The sequence below is a fragment of the Seriola aureovittata genome, chromosome 4 (genome assembly GCF_021018895.1).
Source record: "Seriola aureovittata isolate HTS-2021-v1 ecotype China chromosome 4, ASM2101889v1, whole genome shotgun sequence".
In the NCBI taxonomy this organism is placed as follows: domain Eukaryota; kingdom Metazoa; phylum Chordata; class Actinopteri; order Carangiformes; family Carangidae; genus Seriola; species Seriola aureovittata.
This window is the reverse complement of record NC_079367.1, coordinates 19,219,197-19,241,594: the sequence shown is the minus strand read 5'-3', so window position 1 is coordinate 19,241,594 and position 22,398 is coordinate 19,219,197. Positions and strand designations below refer to the sequence as shown.

The 22,398-nt window shown below is 40.3% G+C and overlaps 2 protein-coding genes across 2 annotated transcripts; both read right to left on the bottom strand.

Annotated features, from left to right (window-relative positions):
- Positions 1–640: 640 nt before the first annotated feature.
- Positions 641–5,697, bottom strand: LOC130168068 (extracellular calcium-sensing receptor-like). The gene is made up of 9 exons (XM_056374647.1): positions 5,359–5,697; positions 4,989–5,283; positions 4,758–4,844; positions 4,275–4,544; positions 3,610–3,816; positions 3,240–3,515; positions 2,194–2,421; positions 1,972–2,095; positions 641–1,712 (listed from the first exon to the last, which is right to left on the bottom strand). The coding sequence occupies exons 1-9, from the start codon at positions 5,688–5,690 to the stop codon at positions 799–801; spliced, it is 2,733 nt and encodes a 910-aa protein (XP_056230622.1). The 5' UTR covers positions 5,691–5,697; the 3' UTR covers positions 641–798.
- A 793-nt stretch (positions 5,698–6,490) lies between these two features.
- LOC130167739 (uncharacterized) lies at positions 6,491–21,880 on the bottom strand. The gene is made up of 22 exons (XM_056374218.1): positions 21,684–21,880; positions 21,101–21,395; positions 20,850–20,936; positions 20,431–20,700; positions 19,888–20,097; positions 19,529–19,795; positions 18,149–18,373; positions 17,809–17,932; positions 16,637–17,542; positions 15,028–15,156; positions 14,861–14,926; positions 14,718–14,774; positions 13,677–13,872; positions 11,199–11,330; positions 10,821–11,115; positions 10,479–10,565; positions 9,983–10,252; positions 9,533–9,739; positions 9,173–9,448; positions 8,552–8,779; positions 8,324–8,447; positions 6,491–7,965 (listed from the first exon to the last, which is right to left on the bottom strand). The coding sequence occupies exons 1-22, from the start codon at positions 21,878–21,880 to the stop codon at positions 7,052–7,054; spliced, it is 5,562 nt and encodes a 1,853-aa protein (XP_056230193.1). The 3' UTR covers positions 6,491–7,051.
- Between the last annotated feature and the right edge of the window lie 518 nt (positions 21,881–22,398).

Here is a 22,398-nt window from a genome sequence, read left to right as displayed (position 1 = left end):
CATGAAAAGAAGGCACAGGGACGAAGCTTTTGATCCAAGTGCTGAGAGAGAACAGACCCAACCCAAGTATCGGATGTGACCACCTCAACAATAAATTGTCATGAGGGATCAGGTTGCACCAGCACTGCAACTGAAGTTCCTCTTCACTTCAGCTTCTGAAAGGCCAACCCAACCCAAGTATCGGTACCCATGGAATGGAGGAGGATGTTACTTTAGCAAGTGGCGCAGAAGAAGTCCTTTCCTGGTGGTGGGCTGTGGCCACTCTGACACAGTTTATATCTTCTATATCTTCTCTGGGCCTGTCTTAATCTGCCCAATCTCTACAATGTACCCCAGAAAGCTGGAGTAGAATGTTTCTCAGGTTTAAAAATAAGTTATAGTTTGGCTATTTCAAGGGCAGATCACAACTCAATGAATGCAGCACTAAAAATGACGCTCAAAGCGTGCAGACATCTGCCAAAGCCAATGTCAAACAAGATACACCAGAATATAGAGAAAAGATATTCTAACTCATTGTAAATGGTCCAGGTTTGACTCCAAAATTGAATGGATGTGGTACAAATTGGTTCAGTACTTTTTGCTTAACGCTGCTGACAAATACACACAAAAAAAATAGTAAAGACACAAAGAATACAAAAACTAATTTTTTAAAACTTTATTAATATATCATGGGGGTTGTTTTACCATTATGTCAGGGAATATTAATATCTAAAGAGGTTATTTATTGTGTGTCATTTTGGGAGCAGATGAATGAATTTAAAACATAGGCTGGATAGAAACTGGATGATATTTGCTTTTTTATGACTTTGTGTTTCCTCGACCCATGATAGCTTTCTTAGTGTTTCTCTCTGGTCTCAGCAAAATTATGTAACATTTGGGTCCAAACAACGCCACCAAGAGGCCAAAACTGGAGGCCAGGATGGCAAATACCTCCACTGCATCTGCATATTTGCCAGGGGAGTTGACATAAGCAGGGACAAAGGCCACCCACACAGCACAGAAGATCAGCATGCTGAAAGTGATGAATTTGGCCTCATTGAAGTTGTCTGGAAGATTCCTTGCCAGAAAAGCTAACAGGAAGCTGAGGATAGCCAGTAACCCTATATAGCCCAGTAACACTGCAAAACCAATTGTGGACCCAACTACACACTCATAAACTATCTTGTCATTGTGGTATTCAGTGTTTTTATGAGGTGCTGGTGAGGCAGAAACAATCCAACAAGTGCAGATTGCTGCCTGAATGCATGTCAGCACCAGAACTGTCCCTCTCTGCTGCACAGCACCAAACCACTTGAGTTTGGCTCCACCTCCTGGCTTGGAGGCCTTGAACACAGCCAGAACCACCATGGTTTTCACCAGGATGCATGAGACACAAAGCACAAAGCTGATCCCAAATGCTGCATGTCTCAGCTGGCATGTCCATAGTCTTGGTTGGCCGATAAACAGCAGTGAACACAAGAAACATAGTTTAAGTGACACCAAAAGCAAGAAACTGAGTTCTGAATTGTTGGCACGCACCATTGGTGTGCTGCGATGATAGATGAAGATGCCCAGAACAACAGCACAGATAAATGTGCCCAGCAATGAGGCACCTGTCAAACAGATTCCCAGAGGCTCATGGTAGGAGAGGAACTCTGTTTTCTTCAGGACACAGTGGTCACGCTGGGGGCTGGACCAGAAATCCTCTGGACAACTTGTGCACTCCATGGAGTCTATGAAAATAGGGAAGAGTATAATTTTCATTTTGCATTTTCCCACTTCTTTTCAACTCTTAAGAGTTGCTATTGCAGCATCAAAGATATCGTCCCTCCCACCTGTTATTTGTAATTGGGCGCCACTGCCAAACATGCCCTCTGGTTAACTACAGTAATGGGCATATGTTTTCCTGAACACCAACTGGACATCCACAGGGGTTACTTAACACAAGTTAATACTTCACAACAAATCAAAAATTCTGTAATGGATACCAACCAGTTTTGTTGCTGATCTTTCCCTCAGAACAAGGGATGCAGTCAAAACAGCACACAGGTTGTCCCCTTTTCCTTGCCATACGGGTACCTGGGGGGCAGGTTTCACTGCAAACTGACTTTGGTGGCTGTAGGGGAACAATAGTAAAATATCTGTTATTTTACATCATGTGATGCTTTTAATGTATGTAATTCTAAAGCAAGTGCAACAATAAGGAGAAGTAACCTCTTTGGATTCAAAGTTCCAGAAGATTTTGTCTTCATGTAATGTGAGTTCTTCACCTTTGAAGCGAGACTTCTTAACTTCACCCACACTTTGAACCTTTGTCCTTCCATCAGAGAGCCACAGCCAATTCATGATATCATATATTGGTAAGGCATCACCATTCTCATCAAATGACACTTGATCACCAAATGGTGTGGTGAAGTTGACCTTTTCCAAGTAATACATAAGCTACAAATTGGAGAGATAAAGTTAACAGGCTCATAATGTACTTTGTTCTTGGTTGGGTAAAAGTTCTACGTGCAAGGCTTTCTGTATTTAGTCATTCTAGTCTTCAAATTAGGGGTGTAGAAAATTTTAAGTTTCCAAATCTGAAAGACTTTCGCCTTATTATTACCAATAGTTGTGTTTAATTGTCAAGCAACATCTAGCGTCGCGTAATGTGACCCAAAAAGACCTAAGTGACTGAAGTGAGTCCTCTAGTGGCTGCTGAACAGAGCAAAGGGGGAAGTCAGGTGGTGGTGTTATGGAGCAACAAAGTCTGTATAGGGAGGGGGATGGATGGGTGTTGAAAACATCGGACTTAAGCATAGGAGGCCGCTGTTTCTTGTACCAATGACTGTTCCACAACCTTATCCACATGTTTTGTATTGAAACCATGACGTCAAAGGTGCTGTAATTGTAAAAAAAAAGGACTTATTTTAATCCAACACCTTTCCCTAAACCTAGCCAAGTTTTTTTTGTGTCACACCTAACCAAACCTTTACCATAGCATTGTCATAACATAAAACAGTTAGTAATTTATTTCCCAAGTGATTTCTGTCAGTTTATCTGTGGCATATTTCCTGCTATTTCAAGGATTCAATATTTTCTTTCATACTCTTTAGAAAAAAAAACATTAAGTTAATAGAGGAAATACTGATATCCACTTAATGTAATGTCTTTTCTCACATTATTTTACTCTCACAAAACTGCAATTAGCAGGTTCCCTCAACATGTAGCATCTGATTAAAAAAAATATACAGATGGAGTGTAAATTGATATCACACCTGCCATGGCTCCAGTGTTTGCAAAGTGGCACAGCTGTGGCTGCTGAAAGGCCCTCTCCCTGGCTCACAGCGCAGCATGTCATCAAGGGCGTATGCCAGAGCATACACAGCCTTGTAAATGTTGTACTCTGGCCTGAGTTCTGACACATCCAAGAACTCAGTCTCCACATTCTCTAGATCTTCCTGTCCAGTGCATAGTGCTCCATCAGCCTGCACCCAACCTGCTGGAGGTGGAGCAAATCTACAATGAAAAGTGTTTTCCCAAAACTGCTTCACCTGAAATACGTAAAAAAAAAAAAATGACATTAAGAGGTTATAACAATATATCATTCTTGTAATTTGTCAAAAGACTGGAAGATTAAACTCTCACCATGCTATTTTCATAGTCATTGCTGTGATGTTGTTCAGGATTAATCCTCAATAGGAACTCCCTGAGCCCTGGTATCTTTCCACGACGGATAGCAATGCCAAGTGTGCCACCCAAATATGGCATGAAAGCAGGAGTATGAAGTCCATCAACTAATGTCCAAGCTTCACTGGCAATCCACTGCAGGCCCGTAACATTCTTCCTCACAACCTGTGCATTGTATAACACCAGTATTTTTCAGATGTCTGAAACAATTACAGTCTACATTGTATAATACACTAAATTACATCAAAACCTTATAATAATTGATTAGTTAATTTAAATCTGGGTATTTTGATCTATGCTCCAAAACAACAGTTAAAGTAAAAAAAGTAAAGCATAAATAGCATATAGGATTAGTAAATGTTGAACATACAGTAGGTCTACAGAAAAGCATAAATATAAGACTAAATGTTGCATGGGTTTATGATGGGTAAAAATACATAGTCTTGCCACACCAAGGTTCCCAAATCCCAATTCCAAATGCGTCACAGAAGTACTAATCAATTTCTAATTAACCAAATGTGTTAATTAGAAATTCACAAGTAAATTTAGTTTCAAGGGAAGATGAAAACATTTTATAGTCAGGCTTTGGATTTATGAATATAAATGTATTTTCATCTACCCACCTCTTCCATGAGTTGAATCATGTGCATCTGATGTGCAAACACAATGACCACACGAGCTGTTGATTTTCTCATCACATCCACAATCCTCTTATATTCATTCGGATCAGTGCCCCAAGGCAAAATCTCTGAGTAGGCTAGACAACCTCCACCAGACTGAGCCAAGTCAGACTGGAAGGATCTGGAAACATGGTGTCCATAATCATCATCACTGACCAGAAGACCTGCCCAAGTCCAGCCAAAGCGTTTTAGAATCTGAATCATTGCACGCACCTAAATGAATAGAGAGAGGTGGGATCAGTTTATAGGCTTGAATATTCTTTTACTTGACATTTGTTGCTTTGTTTGGTAGTTTCATTAATTATGTACAAAGTAATTACATTCTATGCACACAAGATGTATTTAACTGGCAATACTTGTTTTTTAAGTTTGCTTTACCTTACTGGAGACATATATGCAGTTCTTATTTTACGAATAGTGTTTCACCTGGAAAGCATCACTTGGGATTGTTCTGAAGAAGGATGGAAACCTTCGACGATCACTCAGGCAGGAACAAGTGGCAAAATAACTCACCTACAATGAGACACATATCATGCACACAGGTCATGCACATCTTGTGCAAGTTAGTAGAGATATTCAGCATATTTGACCTATTTTGACCATTTATATTCGATGAAAATACTTAATATTAAAGACAATTAAAGACAGGAGACTTACAATAGGAAGTTTGAATAAGCCCAGAACATTGGAGGTGGCAATAGAAAATGTTGAGAAGGGATCACCCACGATCCCCAGGACTGGAGGGCTCCCTAAACAGTTCTCCTGAAGCAGAAACTGCTCCTCTCGACCACTAGCCAATGATAATGCAGCACTGAACCCAATACCAAGTGTAGCACAGTTGTCATAAAGACTGTATCCCAGAGTCACATTAGGTAGCAGAGTGGAGTTTTTGTTGATTTCATCAATAGCAAAGGCCATGGTCATGGCATGTCTGAACCCTGGAGGGTCAAAACTAATACACAAAATGTCACTCTTAATTAAATCTTATAAAGTATCAATAATAATCTCTTATGTGTGTTAAACTTACCCTTGGCAGCTGGGCTGATGTGGCTCTGAGGTGAATGTCAGCTCTGGAAAGACAGAGCTGTAGTGGACTTCAAACAGCCCGCCCAGAATTACATTGCCAGCCCTGTGAAGCCCATTAAGATTAAATTGCCTCCGTAATTTACAAGATGGAGAAAGAAAGAAAGATTCAGAGAAGAACAAAGAGGTAGAAATGAAAATCCGAGAGACACACAAAAGCAAGTGTCTGACAAGAAAGGCCCTCATAACTGCCCTCCTTCCTTCACCCCTGTATCTAATCTTTATGCACAGGGTACTTAATTTTATATGCAGGGATATGTAATCCTCTTTCGTCATTGTTTAATTGTTCACCACCCATCAAGGCATTGGCAGTGGTGGGGGATGGGCTTAATACACATTTCAAAATACTAAGCACATCAACATTAAAACTAGTAATTGGTTTTAATGTAGTGGATGATTGGTGTATGCCGCATCAGCACAAATATATACCATGTTGTAAATATTTTAAATCACTTTAATGTTCATAAACATTTGCTTCGAGAATCAAAAGCCTATTTTGACTTTCTGTCTCTAAAATACTAGAATCAGGTTAGAAATCTTTCTTTCTTCTGGTGATGTTTGTTAAGATGACAACTGTGCTTCATAGCTCAGACCCACAGGAGTGTCAGGCAACCAATTAGTGGAACTGAAAAATAAACAATCACAAGGCCATAACAGCAAAGAAAGCAATAGGCTAAGCAGTGGACCATAGCAGTCAGATGGAAATGGTAATGCATGCTACTTGAAACTAAAGAAAAAAAACTCTCCTTTTTGAGTATGAGTTGAAATTCTTATTCAGTGAAAACTGGAGGCCTAAACTTGTAATTTGGTAAGTATTGGGTAGTGTTAAAATGGAAATAAGACAATTTCCAGTTATTTTAGGGGAACAAATGGAGAGATGAAAAGTCATGTGTAGCATCCTGGTAAATCTAGATGAGCTAGATGCTAGATGTTCAGCAGAAGCAAAAGCAAAGACGTGCTATCCAGTTACATTCATATACTTTTTACTACAGATGGCACCTTGAAAGCAATTCAAATGATAATTTGGTCTGAATGTTGTTCACAAAGGGATGCAATGAATCAAATAACTTCCATGCTGTTATTGAGTTGTTTTATTACAAAGATATATTTCAAAATGATCCTGACATACTGCTCTTCAACTTCTTGCAAGAATAGTTATTAACAATGGTATTCACCAAGGTTGCCCTGTTTACCAAGTCTTTTTGTGAATGGGCTGTGACTTCAATTTTGGGGGCACTGAAATTCAATCTAAATAAAAGAAAAATGTTCAAATGTCAAACAGTACAACTCTTTCTCAATTAAGCTGAAGATCTACAAATGTGTACTCAAAGTAACCAAATAAATTAATGAAAAAATGAACATAAAGATTGTGTTTTAATTTATTTATTGACTTGATTTATTAACAGCTTTAGTGTCTTACAGTGTCCTTATGTATTTGAAAAACTCCCATTAATGAAATCAGGCAGAACAGGCAATGAAATGACACAAACACTAGAAAACTCAGCTTTTAAAAGTTTATTTATCTCTCATAAGTCATTTTGTAATTATGTCAGGGGAGTTACTTATTGTGTCATTTCATTAGCAGATGAATATATTTTAAAATAAAGGCTGAATGGAACTAATTGATATTTACTTTTTTATGTTTTACTGGTTCCTCTACCCATAATAGCTTTCTTTGTGTTTCTCTCTGGTCTCAGGAGGATTATGTAACATTTGGGTCCAAACAGCGCCACCAAGAGGCCAAAACTGGAGGCCAGGATGGCAAATACCTCCACTGCATCTGCATATTTGCCTGGGGAGTTGACATAAGCAGGGACAAAGGCCACCCACACAGCACAGAAGATCAGCATGCTGAAAGTGATGAGTTTGGCCTCATTGAAGTTGTCTGGAAGATTCCTTGCCAGAAAAGCTAACAGGAAGCTGAGGATAGCCAGTAAACCAATATAACCAAGTAACACTGCAAAACCAATTGTGGACCCGATGACACATTCATAAACTATCTTGTCATTGTGGTATTGGGTGTTTTTATGAGGTGCTGGTGAGGAAGAGACAAGCCAGGCAATGCAGATTGCTGCTTGAACAGAAGTAAGAACCAGAACTGTCCCTCTCTGCTGCACAGCACCAAACCACTTCAGACTGGCTCCACCTCCTGGCTTAGAGGCCTTGAACACAGCCAGAACCACCATGGTTTTCACCAGGATGCATGAGACACAAAGCACAAAGCTGATGCCAAATGCTGCATGTCTCAGCTGACATGTCCACAGTCTGGGACGACCAATAAACAGCAGTGAACACAGGAAACATAGTTTAAGTGACACCAAAAGAAGGAAACTGAGTTCTGAATTGTTGGCACGCACCATGGGTGTGCTGCGATGATAGATGAAGATGCCCAGGACAACAGCACAGATAAATGTGCCCAGCAATGAGGTGACTGTCAAGCAGATACCCAGAGGCTCATGGTAGGAGAGGAACTCTGTTTTCTTGGGAACACAGTGGTCATGCTGGGGGCTGGACCAGAAATCCTCTGGACAACTGATGCACTCCATGGAGTCTATGAAAAAGGAAAAATTCTCTTTTTTTTCTCCAATTTTCTTATTTACAGTTTTTACCTTTTGATGCCAATTTTAAGCTATTATTTTTTATGGCCATTGTCCCTACAATCTGCTGCTGTCTACTTTAGATGGGCATAACGGGCATAACACACACACACACACACACACACACACACACACACACACACACACACACACACACTTTATACTTGAATATCCCCGCCAGGAATTGTACCCATGATCCTACAGTGGGGCGCATATGTCTACATCGCTGCTCACCAAGAAGGGGAAGATTCCTGAATGCAAATTGATATTCGATCATATCATGGAATATAATAACATTAGCCTGACACCAACCTGTTTCATTGCTGATCTTTCCCTCAGAACAAGGGACACAGTCAAAACAGCAAACAGGCTCCCCCTTCTTTCTGGCCATTCGGGTGCCAGGAGGACAGCTCTCACTGCATGCTGACCGGGGGGGCTGTAGGGATTGTAAGAGTTATATAACAGTTATTGTAAACCACTTGATGCTGATATCATGTGTCATATAATACTAAGGCACAAACAAAAATAAACATACGTAACCTGTTTAGAGTCAAAGTTCCAGAAGATTTTGTCTTCATGAAGTGTGAGTTCTTCACCTTTGAAGGGAGACTTCTTAACGACCCCCACATTCTGAACCTTTGTTCGTCCGTCAGGGAGCCACAGCCAGTTCATGATATCATATATCGGTAAGGCATCGCCGTTCCCATCAAATGACACTTCATCACCAAATGGTGTGGTGAAGTTGACCTTTTCCAAGTAATACATAAGCTACAATGGGGTGAGATAAATTAAACAAAAGACAAATAATATGAGACTGTGGAAAAACGTACTGTCCTTGATTGATTATATCATTTCAGATATTCGTGTGATAGATATGCTGGATTTAGCTATGTTAGTGATCAAATATATTGCACTTAAAACATGAAAATTTGATCAGCCACCGTTGCCTTTAAGTCTTTTACAACAGATCAATGTTGTATTGCAACTTCTGGGATTAAAGGTTTGGTGCTTTACTCTAAAATAATGAGATTTAAACGTACTGGGGCTACTGATACCTCAGTTAATGATGTATTCTTTTCCCAAAATCTATTCCAGGAAACACCTCAAGTGGTAAAGCAGTTTTCAAAAGCTAAACAGGTGGAGTGTAAATTTATATCTCACCTGCCATGGCTCCAGTGTTTTCAAAGTGGCACAGCTGTGGCCGCTGAAAGGCCCTCTCCCTGCCTCACACAGCAGCATGTCATCAAGGGCATACGCCAGAGCATACACAGCCTTGTAAATATTGTACTCTGGTCTGAGATTAGAAACATCCAAAAACTCAGTCTCCACATTCTCTAAGTCTTCATTTCCAGTACATAATGCTCCTCCAGCTTCTATCCAGCCTGCTGGAGCTGGAGCAAATCTACACTGAAATGTGTATTCCCAAAACTGCATCACCTGAAATGTATTGGAAGTCTTAGCAGAAATAACAATATTTTATAATTTGTAAGTCTAATTCTGATTGTATGATTATAATCTTACTAAGCTATTTCCATTGTTATTGTTGTCATGGAAGTCAGGACGTATTCCTGACAGAAAATCCCTGAGTCCTGGTATTTCTCCTCGACGGATGGCAATTCCCAGTGTCCCACCCAGGTACGGCATGAGGTGGGGGGTCTGGAGCACAGCAGCTGCTGTCCAGGCTTCACTGGCCATCCACTGCAGGCCTGTCACATTCTGCCTCACCACCTATACAATGCATTTTATTATATACACATACAGCTCATGAGACCATGACCAAAGATTTTGGCTTATTTTGACTTTGGTTTGCGAAATATTCACAGATGTGCTACACCAGCTCATAAACTGAGTCAATTCTTTTTCACTGTGGAGATTACAATATTTTTCTCCAGTGTTATTACTTTAAAAAACTTAACATAATTAAATCTATGATGAAGGCAGTAGGTAGATAATAGGCAGATAGATAGATACCTCTTCCATCAGTTGGATCATATGTATCTGATGTGCAAACACAATGACCACACGAGCTGTGGACTTCTTCATCACATTCACAATCCTCCTAAGTTCAGCTGGGTTGTCACCCCAAGGCAAAATCTCTGTGTAGGCCAGACAACCTCCACCAGACTGAGCCAAGTCAGATTGAAAGGATCGAGAAACGTGGAGTCCATAATCATCATCGCTGACCAGCAGACCTGCCCAAGTCCAGCCAAAGCGTTTTAAAATCTGAATCATAGCACGCACCTAAGTGAACACAGAGAGGAGGGATTATTGCACATGTTGGAATAATCTTACCTATTCATCTCTCACAGTAAAATAACAATCAATTGTTCCCATTGTGCTCTCTCTTCTAAATCCATGTTTCATTAATAATGCACAAAGCAAATACACTACTTTTGTTTGATAGGAGAAATTTTTGTAGCTCACTAGACTTCCTTACAACATATATGATAATAGAGGGGAGTTTCACCTGAAAAGCATCACTTGGTATTGTTCTAAAGAAGGATGGAAACCTTTGGCGATCACTCAGGCAGGAACACGTGGCAAAATAACTCACCTATGAAGAAACATACAGTTTGCACAGAGGTTTTGCTTCTCATGCAAGTCAGTAGGATCATTCAAAAGATTTAACCTATTTTAACAATTCATCATTTTAAAATCTAAAATAAAAAGGTCACTGCTTACCAAATAAAGGCTTGTTGGAGAAGCTCAAGCTGAGATGCAATGTACATATCCTACCACTTTAACATTTGAAATTCAGTTAGATAAAGCACATCAAAAGCACAGCTAAGACTGAAGAGAGGAAACTCACAATGGGCAATCTGAATAAACCTATCACATCAGAGGTGGCAATAGAAAACGTTGAGAAGGAATCACCCACGATCCCCAGGACTGGAGGGGTCCCCAAACAGGTCTCCTGAAACAGAAACTGCTCCTCTCGACCACTGGCCAATGACAATGCAGCACTGAATCCAATTACAAGTGTGGCACAGTTATCATAGAGACTGTATCCCAGAGTCACATTAGGTAGCAGGTTGGAGTTTTTGTTGATCTCATCAATAGCAAAGGCCATGGTCATGGCATGTCTGAACCCTGGAGGGTCAAAGCTGGCACAAAATATGTCACTATTAACCATTGAGGAGTAATATGCTTGATATAAGATTTTTATGCTACAAGAGTACAGACTTACCCTCGGCAGCTGAGCTGATTTGGCTCAGAGGTGAATGTCAGCTCAGGGAAGACAGAGGTGTAGTGCACTTCAAACAACCCACCCAGAATCACATCGCCAGGCTTGTGCATCCCATTCAGATAAAATTGTCTCCTTAATTTACAAGTTGAGAAAAGAGAGGAGGACTCAGATGTGAAAAAGGTAGAAGAGAACAAAATCAACATCAAGTAGACATACAATAAAGAAAACGTGTTTAGATTTGCCCCCATCACTGCCATCCTTCCAGCACCCGTTTCTCATCTTCATGCACGGGTTACTTGATTTTATATGCAGGGTAATGTCATGTCCTTCGGTGATTTTCATCATACTTCCACACCGCCCATCAAGGCGTGGGCAGCTATGTGGGGGGAGGGCAGATACATATCAAATTATCTGACACAGTATTTCATGATGCCATCATGTATGTACTGTATTTCCTGTTAATCATTGTAATGTTTGAAGTCTTAATGCTTTTGCTATTTTGAAGTTGGACCTCCTCTGGAGTTTCTGCCTCTCAAACAAAGAATTATGTTGAATTGAATGACTGAATCATTTCTTTTGCACCAAATACACAAAGGAAAAAACTCTGAAAGCACAGCAGAGATCAAAGCTAGAGAAAAACAAAATACAGCAAAGATAACATTTTGTCAACACTAAGAGTACAGTTTGTAAAGTTCCCCTCCTGACACATTTTAAACTATGTAAAAATACTCTGCTATGATTAATATTTTCTTTCTCCCACATAAAACATCAACAACAACTCTGAAAAGGAAGAACATTTACACCAACTTCCTCATTGAGAAATAAGTCCCAAATCAGGTGGCGCATACTATCGAAGACGCAGTCGCGTCTTTATAGCAGCATAGACCCAAAAGTTCGAACTGAAACATGACAGTCTGGCCTACGACGGATTTTCTCATTGTGTCAGTAGCCTCACCATCACTGTTGCATCACAAAGCGGCGCTCCTGTTGCCTAGATATCTTGACGCGATCATGTGACTTTTTTTTTCTTCACAAAGAACTGGCAGTTTTTAAGGCCCTTGTTTTTTTTTTTTTTTTTTTTTAATAGTCATATTGTTAGCTGTTCAAACTGAGCTGAAGCGTAATACACTGCTCAAAAAAATTAAGGAACATTCAAATCACACATCGGATCTTGATGAACGAATTATTCAAGTTGAAAATCTATACTGATGTACATTGTCTAATTTGTTGAGAACAAAATTACATAACAACGGTCAATGGAAACCAAAATCATCAACCCATTGAGGGCTGGATTCACAATCACACCGAAAATCTAAGTAAAAAACTGAAATCACAGGCTGATCCAACTTGCATGAAATTCATCACAGCAACTCATTATGTGACTCAGCAGTGTGTATGGCCCCTGCGCGCCTGTATGCACTCCCAACAACGTCTGGGCATGCCCCTGATGAGTTGGCGGATGGTGTCCTGTGGGATCTCCTCCCAGACCTTGATCAGGGCATCAGTGAGCTTGTGGACAGTCTGTGGCGGTAGTTGACGGCGTCGGATGCACCGATACATAGCGTCCCATAGGTCCTCAATTGGATTTAGGTCAGGGGAATGTGAGGGCCAGTCAATGCCATCAATGCCTTCATCATCCAGGAACTGCCTGCACACTCTGGCCACATGAGGCCAGGCATTGTCCTGCACCAGGAGGAACCCAGGGTCCACTGCACCAGCGTAAGGACTGACAATCGCTCTGAGGATTTCATCCCAGGACCTAACAGCTGTCAGTGCACCGTTGGCTACGACATGGAGGTCGGTGCGACTCTGCAAGGACATGCCACCCCAGACCATCACTGACCCTCCGCCAAACTGGTCATGCTGGATTATGTTACAGGCAGCATAAAGTTCACCAGTTTCACACCTGTCACATGTGCTCATTGTGAACCTGCTCTCATCTGTGAAGAGAACAGGGCACCAATGGCAGACCTCCAGAGTGTTCTCTGGCGAATGTCAATCAAGCTGCACGGTGCTGGGCTATGAGCACAGGTCCCTCTAGAGGATGTCAGGCCCTCATGCCACCCTCATGGAGTGTGTTTCTGACAGTTTGGTGAGAATCATGACCAGTAGCCTAATGGAGGTCATTTTGTAGGACTCTGGCAGTGCTCATCCTGTTCCTCCTACCATAACGGAGCAGTCGTGACAAGGACTGTAGCAAAATAAAAAAACTAGAGAAGAATCAGTCAGGAAGGATAAGGAGAGAGCAATTGTCTGTGGCCACCACATGTACAATGGGGGTTGTCTTGTTTTTGCCTCTACATTGCAACTGATGTCACTTTCATTTGCACTAAAGCAGTTGAAACTGATTCATAATCACTTGTGCTTCCTAAATGGACAGATTGATGTCCCTGAAGTTTAACTCGCTTGGTCTTATACTGTGATGATAAATGTTCCATCAATTTTTTTGAGCAGTGTATTTAAAAGTGTAATCCTTACCATCGCGCAACAAATCTTGGGATAGTATGGGCAGGGAAGGATCCACCTGTTGGAGTCTTCATGGCCCAGGATAGGGAAGGCTGCATTTCTTGTCCGCATTTGAGGGAGCCTTCGTAATGGAACAGCTTAGTCGAGCTACAGTGATGCAACCAGTCTTGATTTGGGACACAACTATAGAGTGTTGCAGGAATGAGTCCTGAAACCAGGAAATAAGTTAGCATTTTATACCGGGCAGTCATGTTTGTTTTTTGAATTGGTTTTTTCTTGGTAGATGCCTGAAATAAGCACGAGTGTAGTGATTAATATAATTATTTCTTCAGCCACCAAGCCACCAAGCCACGCAAACAAGTGTCCAGGATAAACAGAACAGGAGGCCGGAACTTCAAAATTGAATAGAGACTTTATTCAATGCCTTGCACAATGTAAGACAGATATTAAAAAGAAGGTACTACAGCACGCTAGAGCTGCACAGTAGCTATAAAAATTGTACAATAACTGGCCAACATTAAGGTAGAATAGCCAAATGGAAACTGATACTGACTTGATATAAATAGCAAAATTACACAGTGAAAGTTAAACAGTTGCAGGACCCCAACTACCCTCCCATGAGAGCAAAATAGGGTTCATAAAAATACACTGCCACTAAAAATCACACACACTCTCACACCCAGGACAACAGGTAGAAAAACACTGCAATCACATCAAACTATGGGCAACAAATAGGGGGTCTCTGAATTTATATGAAGCCTCAATCAATCACAATTATTTAAGCTATGGCTCAAGGATTGCACAGTGGCCGTCATCAAATATTGCACAATGCTCAGTTTAAATAGAAATTGAAAAAAAGAAAACAACAAAAAAAATTAGATTACAGCAAAAGGCCCATAACCCCAGCGAATCCTTCACATGGGAAAAAACAGTGAGTCAATGTTACACTCTCAGACAATCCTATTAAAAATAAATATAATATCAAACTGTGGCCAGGCATATTTTAGGAACATGTTTTCATTTAATTATCAACTCAATATGGTGTAGGCCTACCTTTAACTCCTTTTAGTGCCCAGTGCTGCAACCTGCTTAGAATCACGACGACCAATACTAAAGGAAAAAAAGAATATACACTGAACACCTTGTTTGACTAACAGATATTCTGATATTTATCAAACTGTGTAACCGTGACTTACAATCACACCCTCCACTTCGGGTTTGCAATTTATGTGTAACGAGCAGATTGATCAGATGACTGGGAACTATGATAGAAATAAAAACCACATTGATGATTTGAGTGTTTTCTTTCATAGCCCGATTGAGGTGATTGATGGCGTATGGTATTACGATAATATTTGCCTACCGCAAAACAAATTGTTTGGCGTCCTTCGTGCTGTTGTCTGCACCACGCAGCACTTCGCCGGCCAATGACAGGTAGGAGAGAGAGTGAGAGAAAGAGAGCGCTGCTTCCGTTTTCCCCTAAATAATGTTCCTCAAGGTCCTAAAGGTATCCCCGTTACACGTGGTTAACAAGCTCCAGACATTTTCATGTGTAATTCTATGTCACAAAATACGTCAGTAAATGCCCCAGTAGTGATTTCCTTAAGCTTTTATGTCTCTCAAAAGTCTGTTTGCTAACAAATAGCTAAATGAGACTATAAACTTTATAACATTACGCTGAACACAAAAAGTGATCTACCCAGCAGTCCGCTTTGACAGCCTCGTCCTGCTTTTGCAAAAAATGTAGTAGTGGTGACTAACATTAACATTTTACCTGAGGCATTTGTGCTCATTAGTTCATTTGTGAAGATTATCTTGCTGAACAAAATGTGTGACAAACTTTTGTTTGTCAAAGCTTATTTTCTCCAATCATCCAAAAGCTAATGTAAAAATCAGAAGAGTTTGTTGTGCACCAAAATCAGTGCCTTTAGATAAAATTGTGACCTTTCACTAGTTTCAATGTCTAGGCTGAATCTGAATGTGACTCAGACATAAAAAAAAATACGAATATATTTTTTAAAACTATTTTAGTTTCAGAAATTAAGTTATAGTGAAAAGAAATCCGACATTCAAGTGCGAGCTACAGCAGGGTAGCGAAACAGCCGCAACACAAACTCCACGCAGGCAGTGTTTTACCAGCATAATTCCAGCAAGCTCAATAATGGTAGTTGTGTATCAAGATCTGCTGACCCTGCGTCAACACATTGTCATCAATAATCTTCTTTATACTAACCAACAATGTCTTTTAAATCATAATGTTTTCCTTTTATCTCCTTGTATACACTCCATCGAGAGTGGAGGAGATTTGGATGGGCCTTTGAAGATCTCTTTGCATTAGACAAACCTCTGCTTTACTCATTGAGAAATGAGTATGCTGTGCTGGTAATGAACATATTAGCTTGTTCATGGCCAGACATATTGTTGCACAGGTTCCCTCTGCTCAGCCTCATTTTTCCAGTGCTAATCGGAGTGAGGTAACAACTCCGGTGAAAGTGTCCACATGATCATTAAATGATGTAAAGCGTGATGATATTTGTTTTTTGTGTGTCCTACAACTGGCATGTTGTGGTTCTTACAGGAATTTCTAGCCTTTTCTACTCTTGTAGTTTGACTACAATTTTCATTTGCCCTCTGGGGTTATAGTAATGCACCGGAAGGCCAAGATGAAGAGTAAGTGCACTACTAGTGCCAAGCCTATGGCAGGTGGAATAAAATTATAAAAACATTTTTAATGGTAGAATAACTACCTCACAGAGTCACATTTTCATGTCCATCATATATCAGGAAAAAGGTAATGATCAGGCAATATAGCAATAATGTTGAGGACTCCATTTTTGATCAACAGCTTTATTCCTTCTTGTTTTGATCTCCTTTCTTTTATGTAGAAGTTTTCTTTAATGTGGCTCAGGTATGAGCAGATCATGCAAACATTAATATAATACAGACAATATCATGAGTGCTACTTTATGTGTTTGGGGTGGCTCGGCCCATGATAGCTTTCTTTGTGTTCCTCTCTGGTCTCAACAAAATTATGTAACATTTGGGTCCAAACAGCGCCACCAAGAGGCCAAAACTGGAGGCCAGGATGGCAAATACCTCCACTGCATCTGCATATTTGCCAGGGGAATTGACATAAGCAGGGATAAAGGCCACCCACACAGCACAGAAGATCAGCATGCTGAAAGTGATGAATTTGGCCTCATTGAAGTTGTCTGGAAGATTTCTTGCTAGAAAAGCTAACAGGAAGCTGAGGACAGCCAGTAAGCCAATGTAGCCCAGTAACACTGCAAAACCAATTGTGGACCCAACTACACATTCATAAACTATCTTGTCATTGTGGTATTGAGTGTTTTTATTAGGCACTGGTGAGGCAGAGACAAGCCAGGCAGTACAGATTGCTGCTTGAACAGAAGTAAGAACCAGAACTGTCCCTCTCTGCTGCACAGCACCAAACCACTTCAGACTGGCTCCACCTCCTGGCTTAGAGGCCTTGAACACAGCCAGAACCACCATGGTTTTAACCAGGATGCATGAAACACAAAGAACAAAGCTAATGCCGAATGCTGCATGTCTCAGCTGACATGTCCACAGTCTGGGACGACCGATAAACAGCAGTGAACACAGGAAACATAGTTTAAGTGACACCAAAAGAAGGAAACTGAGTTCTGAATTGTTGGCACGCACCATGGGTGTGCTGCGATGATAGATGAAGATGCCCAGAACAACAGCACAGATAAATGTGCCCAGCAATGAGGTGGCTGTCAAGCAGATTCCCAGAGGCTCATGGTAGGAGAGGAACTCTGTTTTCTTGGGAACACATTGGTCATGTTGGGGGTTGGACCAGAAATCCTCTGGACAACTTGTGCACTCCATGGAGTCTGACAAAAAGAGGGAAAATGTGAAATGTCAAAAGTATTTATTTTATTTGTTCACATGTAAATACATGGATTTTATTTTATCTTATGTATATTTGCTATTTTTCCTATTTGGAATGGACAATTTTCTATGCTGTTCAGTCCTTTTCCTTGCCAGATTACATCCTCCTCTACTATTAGGGGATACAGTTTCACCTGCAACACACATGGAATCCTGCCAGTTGCTTTTTTTCTACCAAACAGTGAGGGGCTTTTATTTATACACCAACCTGTTTCATTGCTGATCTTTCCCTCAGAACATTGGATGCAGTCAAAACAGCACACAGGTTGCCCCTTCTTTCTGGCCATCCGAGTACCTGGTGGGCAGCTCTCACTGCAGATTGACCTGGGTGGCTATAGGGATTGATTATATATATACAACTGTTACATTTTTTTTGTCAATCTAATGTTATCGAACCAGCACTCAGTATCGGCCAATAAACAAGTTCAGGTATCAGGATTGGGAAGGAAAAAATGATAGTTAAACATCTCTCATGTTCTACAGTATTCGATGTTGTTATTTGAGTTATCATCAGGCATAAAACAGTAAAATCAATAAGCAGGAGTAACCTGTTTAGATTCAAAGTTCCAGAAAATTCTGTCCTCATGAACTGTGAGTTCTTCACCTTGGGGCGACTCTTTAACTTCACCCACATTCTGAATCTTTGGTGTGCCATCTGGGAGCCACAGCCAGTTCATGACATCATATATTGGCAAGGCATCGCCATTTGCATCAAATGACACTTGATCCCCAAATGGTGTGGTGAAGTTTACTCTATCCAAATAATACACCAGCTTCAAGTGGGTGAGAGAAAACAACACAAGAAGAATGTTAACACAGAATGCAAATGACTCCATCCAAATATGTATCTGATCAGCTGTAGCTATCAATCATTTTATTTGTTTTATGCTGGAATTGTCATGTTTAAAGTGTAACTTTGCTCCTGGCTAAGAGCAGTTAGTTTCAAATCAACACTAATGTCCCAGTGTCCTGGAGCCCAAACTGTACTTCACAGCAGCCACATCACAAGATAAATCACTGAGAGTTTAAATTACCTCTCCAAAATATAATAAATTGCTTGATTACCATAGATTTATTATGACTGTCACTCATCCTCATGGGAATCTGATTTGAAAAAAATATTTTCATTTTATGAGGATTGCTATTTGATGTCATAGTAAGATATTGTTTTTAATTCTTATATAGAGTGATGAAGGAATGATGAATTTTATAGGTCAACCTGGAAGTTACAGCTCAACATTTTCAATAGGCTTTTGGATTATTGCAGAAAATAATCTCTGTGGTTGACAAACGTTTATGATACACTAATTTCACAAATGGATACCACTGCTATGATTTTTGAAGACCAAATACGATGCCAGAAGTAAAAATGATATGTTGAATGTTAGGCTATAAACAAACTACACCATGGTTGCATGACTTAACCACCACTAAGCTTCCAACCTGTAATTTGATTTAGTGTGCTTGCCTCTTCTTCTTCTTTCCTCCTAGAAAGTTAGTAATATGCAAGAACAAAACAAGACTGTAAAGACCGTTGAGCAGATCATTTTTCACATCCAGCGTGATGACTTTTAATGTTCCCAACTACCTCTGTAGCACTAACCACTTGTTACCAACCGCCTTTTTAAAGACATGTAAAATCTTAAAGAAATCACAAGTGGGGTATTTACTTAAGAATATGTATTTTATGTCATAAAATAAAACATGAAAATGTTTTGAGCTTGTGTTAAACCACAGACCTTATTTCAAGTATCTAACAATATCCTATTCAAAAAAACCCCATCAACTTCAGTACAAGGGAACTGAAAGTGCAAAAATGGTAACTTATTTCTGAGTTTTAGGGCTCAATGCGGCATCACTCTTTTCTATATCTAGGTGTAGCAGCTGTTTTTTGAAATGAACAGGTAGCATGTAAATTGATATCTCACCTGCCATAGCTCCAGTCTTTGTAAACTCGTACAGCTGTGGCCACTGAAAGGCCCTCTCCCTGGCTCACAGTGCAGCATGTCATCAAGGGCGTACGCCAGAGCATACACAGCCTTGTAAATATTGTACTCCGGTCTGAGATTAGAAACATCAAACAGCTCACTATCCACTTTATGTAGATCTTCCTGTCCAGTGCATAATGCTCCTCCAGCTTCCACCCAATCTACTGGAGGTGGAGAAAATCTACACTGAAATATATCTTCCCAAAACTGATTTACCTGAAATGTAAAAAAAAATATTAAGTGTTAACAAAAAAATGCATATTACTGCTGCAATTACAGATCAGATTGTACAATTAAACTCTCACAATACTATTTCCATAGTTGTTGTGGTGTTGGTCGGGGTGTATTCTTAAGAGGAAGTCCTTGTATCCTGCTATTTCTCCCCGACGGATGGCAATGCCCAGTGTTCCAGCCAGGTACGGCATGAAGTCGGGCGTCTGGAGCACATCAACTGATGTCCAGGCTTCACTGGCCAGCCACTGCAGGCCTGTCACATTCTGCCTCACCACCTATATATTGTATTATAAAATAAATATTTTTTCAGACAAATATAGTCGTTTTTTTTTGCATATGAACCCAGTTGTGTACAATTATGCCATGATAACATATGAAGAGCTTCCCTTAATTTTTCTTTTCCTACAGCAGGAGGAAGAAAAAGGCATAACTGTTATGTTAATTATCATTTATGTTTCATGCTTCACCTGCTATGATCTAACTCTGAGAACAAATGTTGACACAAAAAAATATGCTGTCAATAATTGATATAATGCCATCTTTTGTGAGCTAGAAAGCCTATAACACGGAACATAGATTCATAAATGACATGGTATTTTGAAACCCACCTCCTCCACTAGTTGATAAATGTGGATTTCATGTGCAAACACCATGACCACACGAGCTGTTGATTTCTTCATCACATCCACAATTCTCCTAAGTTCAGCTGGGTCATTGCTCCAAGGCAAAATCTCTGTGTAGGCGAGACAACCTCCACCTGAGTTAGTCAAGTCAGACTGGAAGGATCGGGCAACATGTACTCCATAATCGTCATCACTGATCAGCAGACCTACCCAAGTCCAGCCAAAGCGTTTTAGAATCTGAATCATAGCACGCACCTAAGTGAATAGAAAACATGGTTTCAGTTATTGTAAGATTCACAGCAGAATCAGAGATCATTCAGAATTGTGATTTCAGTCTATAAGTTTCATTATTGATGCACAAAGCACATACTGTATTTCCTCATACCCCACACTTATAGTTTCACCTGAAAAGCATCACTTGGAATTGTTCTAAAGAAGGATGGAAACCGTTGCCGATCACTCAGGCAGGAACATGTGGCAAAATGACTCACCTGAAAAGAGACATACAGTACAGTGTGAGCACAGGTTGTGTACAATATCTCATGTAAGTTGTTTGACCCATTTAAAATATTACACACTTTTCAACAAGTTATCAACACATTTGAAACAGATTTGTATACAGTCCATTAAACGCACAGAAGAAATTTAAGCTCACCATAGGCAATCTGAATAAACCTAACACATTGGAGGTGGCAATAGAAAATGTTGAGTAGGAATCACCCACAATCCCCACAACTGGAGGGGTCCCTAAACAGTTCTCCTGAAGCAGAAACTGCTCCTCTTGACCACTGGCCAGCACCAAAGCAGCACGAAATCCGATAACAAGTGCACCACAGTTGTCATACAGACTGTATCCCAGAGTTATATTTGGTAGCAGGTTGGAGTTTCTGTTGATCTCATCAACAGCAAAAACCATCGTCATGGCCTGTCTGAATCCTTGAGTGTCAAAGCTAAAACACAGAATGTTACTATTAACGATTAAAAATGAGCAGAAATGACAATAGATTTACCCAAATCACCACATTATCAAAACATTCTGTATTAATATATGTTACTTTTTAGAGCTGCATTTTAACTTGTGGAAATATCTCAATATCTGATTAAGATGTATATTACAATACTTCAAAGACATCTCAGCACAATTCTTACATGTTATTTCTTAATAGCTTGAAGACTCTGACAAGACAAGAAAAATCTGCAAAGATCTAAGCTTTTTCCTATATATATGTAAGACTTACCCTGTGCAGGTGGGTTGACGTGGTTCTGAAGTAAATGTCCATTCACTGAAGACGGAGGTGTAATGGACCTCAAACAACCCACCCAGAATAACATCCCCGGCCCTGTGCAACCCATTGAGATGAAACTCTCGCCGTAATTTACAAGAGGAAGAAAGAGAGGAAGACACTGAGAAGAAAAAAGAAGAGAACAAAACCATGATCATGGAGACACAGAAGAGTAAGTATATGTCAAAAAATGCCCCCATAACTGCCTCCTCCTCCCTTCACCCCGGTTTTTTAGTCTTCATGCACTGTTACTTATTTTTATATGCAGACCTATGTCATCCTCTTTGCATCCTTATTGTTTAATCTTTCATACCACCCATCAGGGCATGGCTAGTACCCACCAGGGCACGACCAGTAGTGTGGGCAGGACATAATTGACAGAATATCATGTCAGTAGAGATGCAGTGTCAAGATTACATAATTACATACACTCACCGACCACTTTATTAGGTACACCTCACTAGTACCGGGTTGGACCCCCTTTTGCCTTCAGAACTGCTTTAATTCTTCATGGCATAGATTCAACAAGGTGCTGGAAACATTCCTCAGAGGTTTTGGTCCATATTGACAACATTGATAGCTTCACGCAGTTGCTGCAGATTTGTCGGCTGCACATCCATGATGCAAATCTCCCGTTCCACCACAACCACAAAGGTGCTCTATTGGATTG

What these genes read in the sequence shown, in the direction of transcription:
- LOC130167739 (XM_056374218.1), bottom strand. Translation starts at nt 21,880, where the DNA reads ATGGTTTTGTTCTCTTCTTTTTTCTTCTCAGTGTCTTCCTCTCTTTCT. An exon ending in TTCCAAGTGATGCTTTTCAG is followed by an intron (nt 20,701 to 20,849) that starts GTGAAACTATAA and finishes CTATTCACTTAG; the next exon opens with GTGCGTGCTATGATTCAGAT. An exon ending in ATGGAAATAGTATTGTGAGA is followed by an intron (nt 19,796 to 19,887) that starts GTTTAATTGTAC and finishes CAGGTAAATCAG; the next exon opens with TTTTGGGAAGATATATTTCA.
- LOC130168068 (XM_056374647.1), bottom strand. Translation starts at nt 5,690, where the DNA reads ATGACGAAAGAGGATTACATATCCCTGCATATAAAATTAAGTACCCTG. An exon ending in GCTTATTCAAACTTCCTATT is followed by an intron (nt 4,845 to 4,988) that starts GTAAGTCTCCTG and finishes GTCTCATTGTAG; the next exon opens with GTGAGTTATTTTGCCACTTG. An exon ending in GGAACTTTGAATCCAAAGAG is followed by an intron (nt 2,096 to 2,193) that starts GTTACTTCTCCT and finishes GTTCCCCTACAG; the next exon opens with CCACCAAAGTCAGTTTGCAG.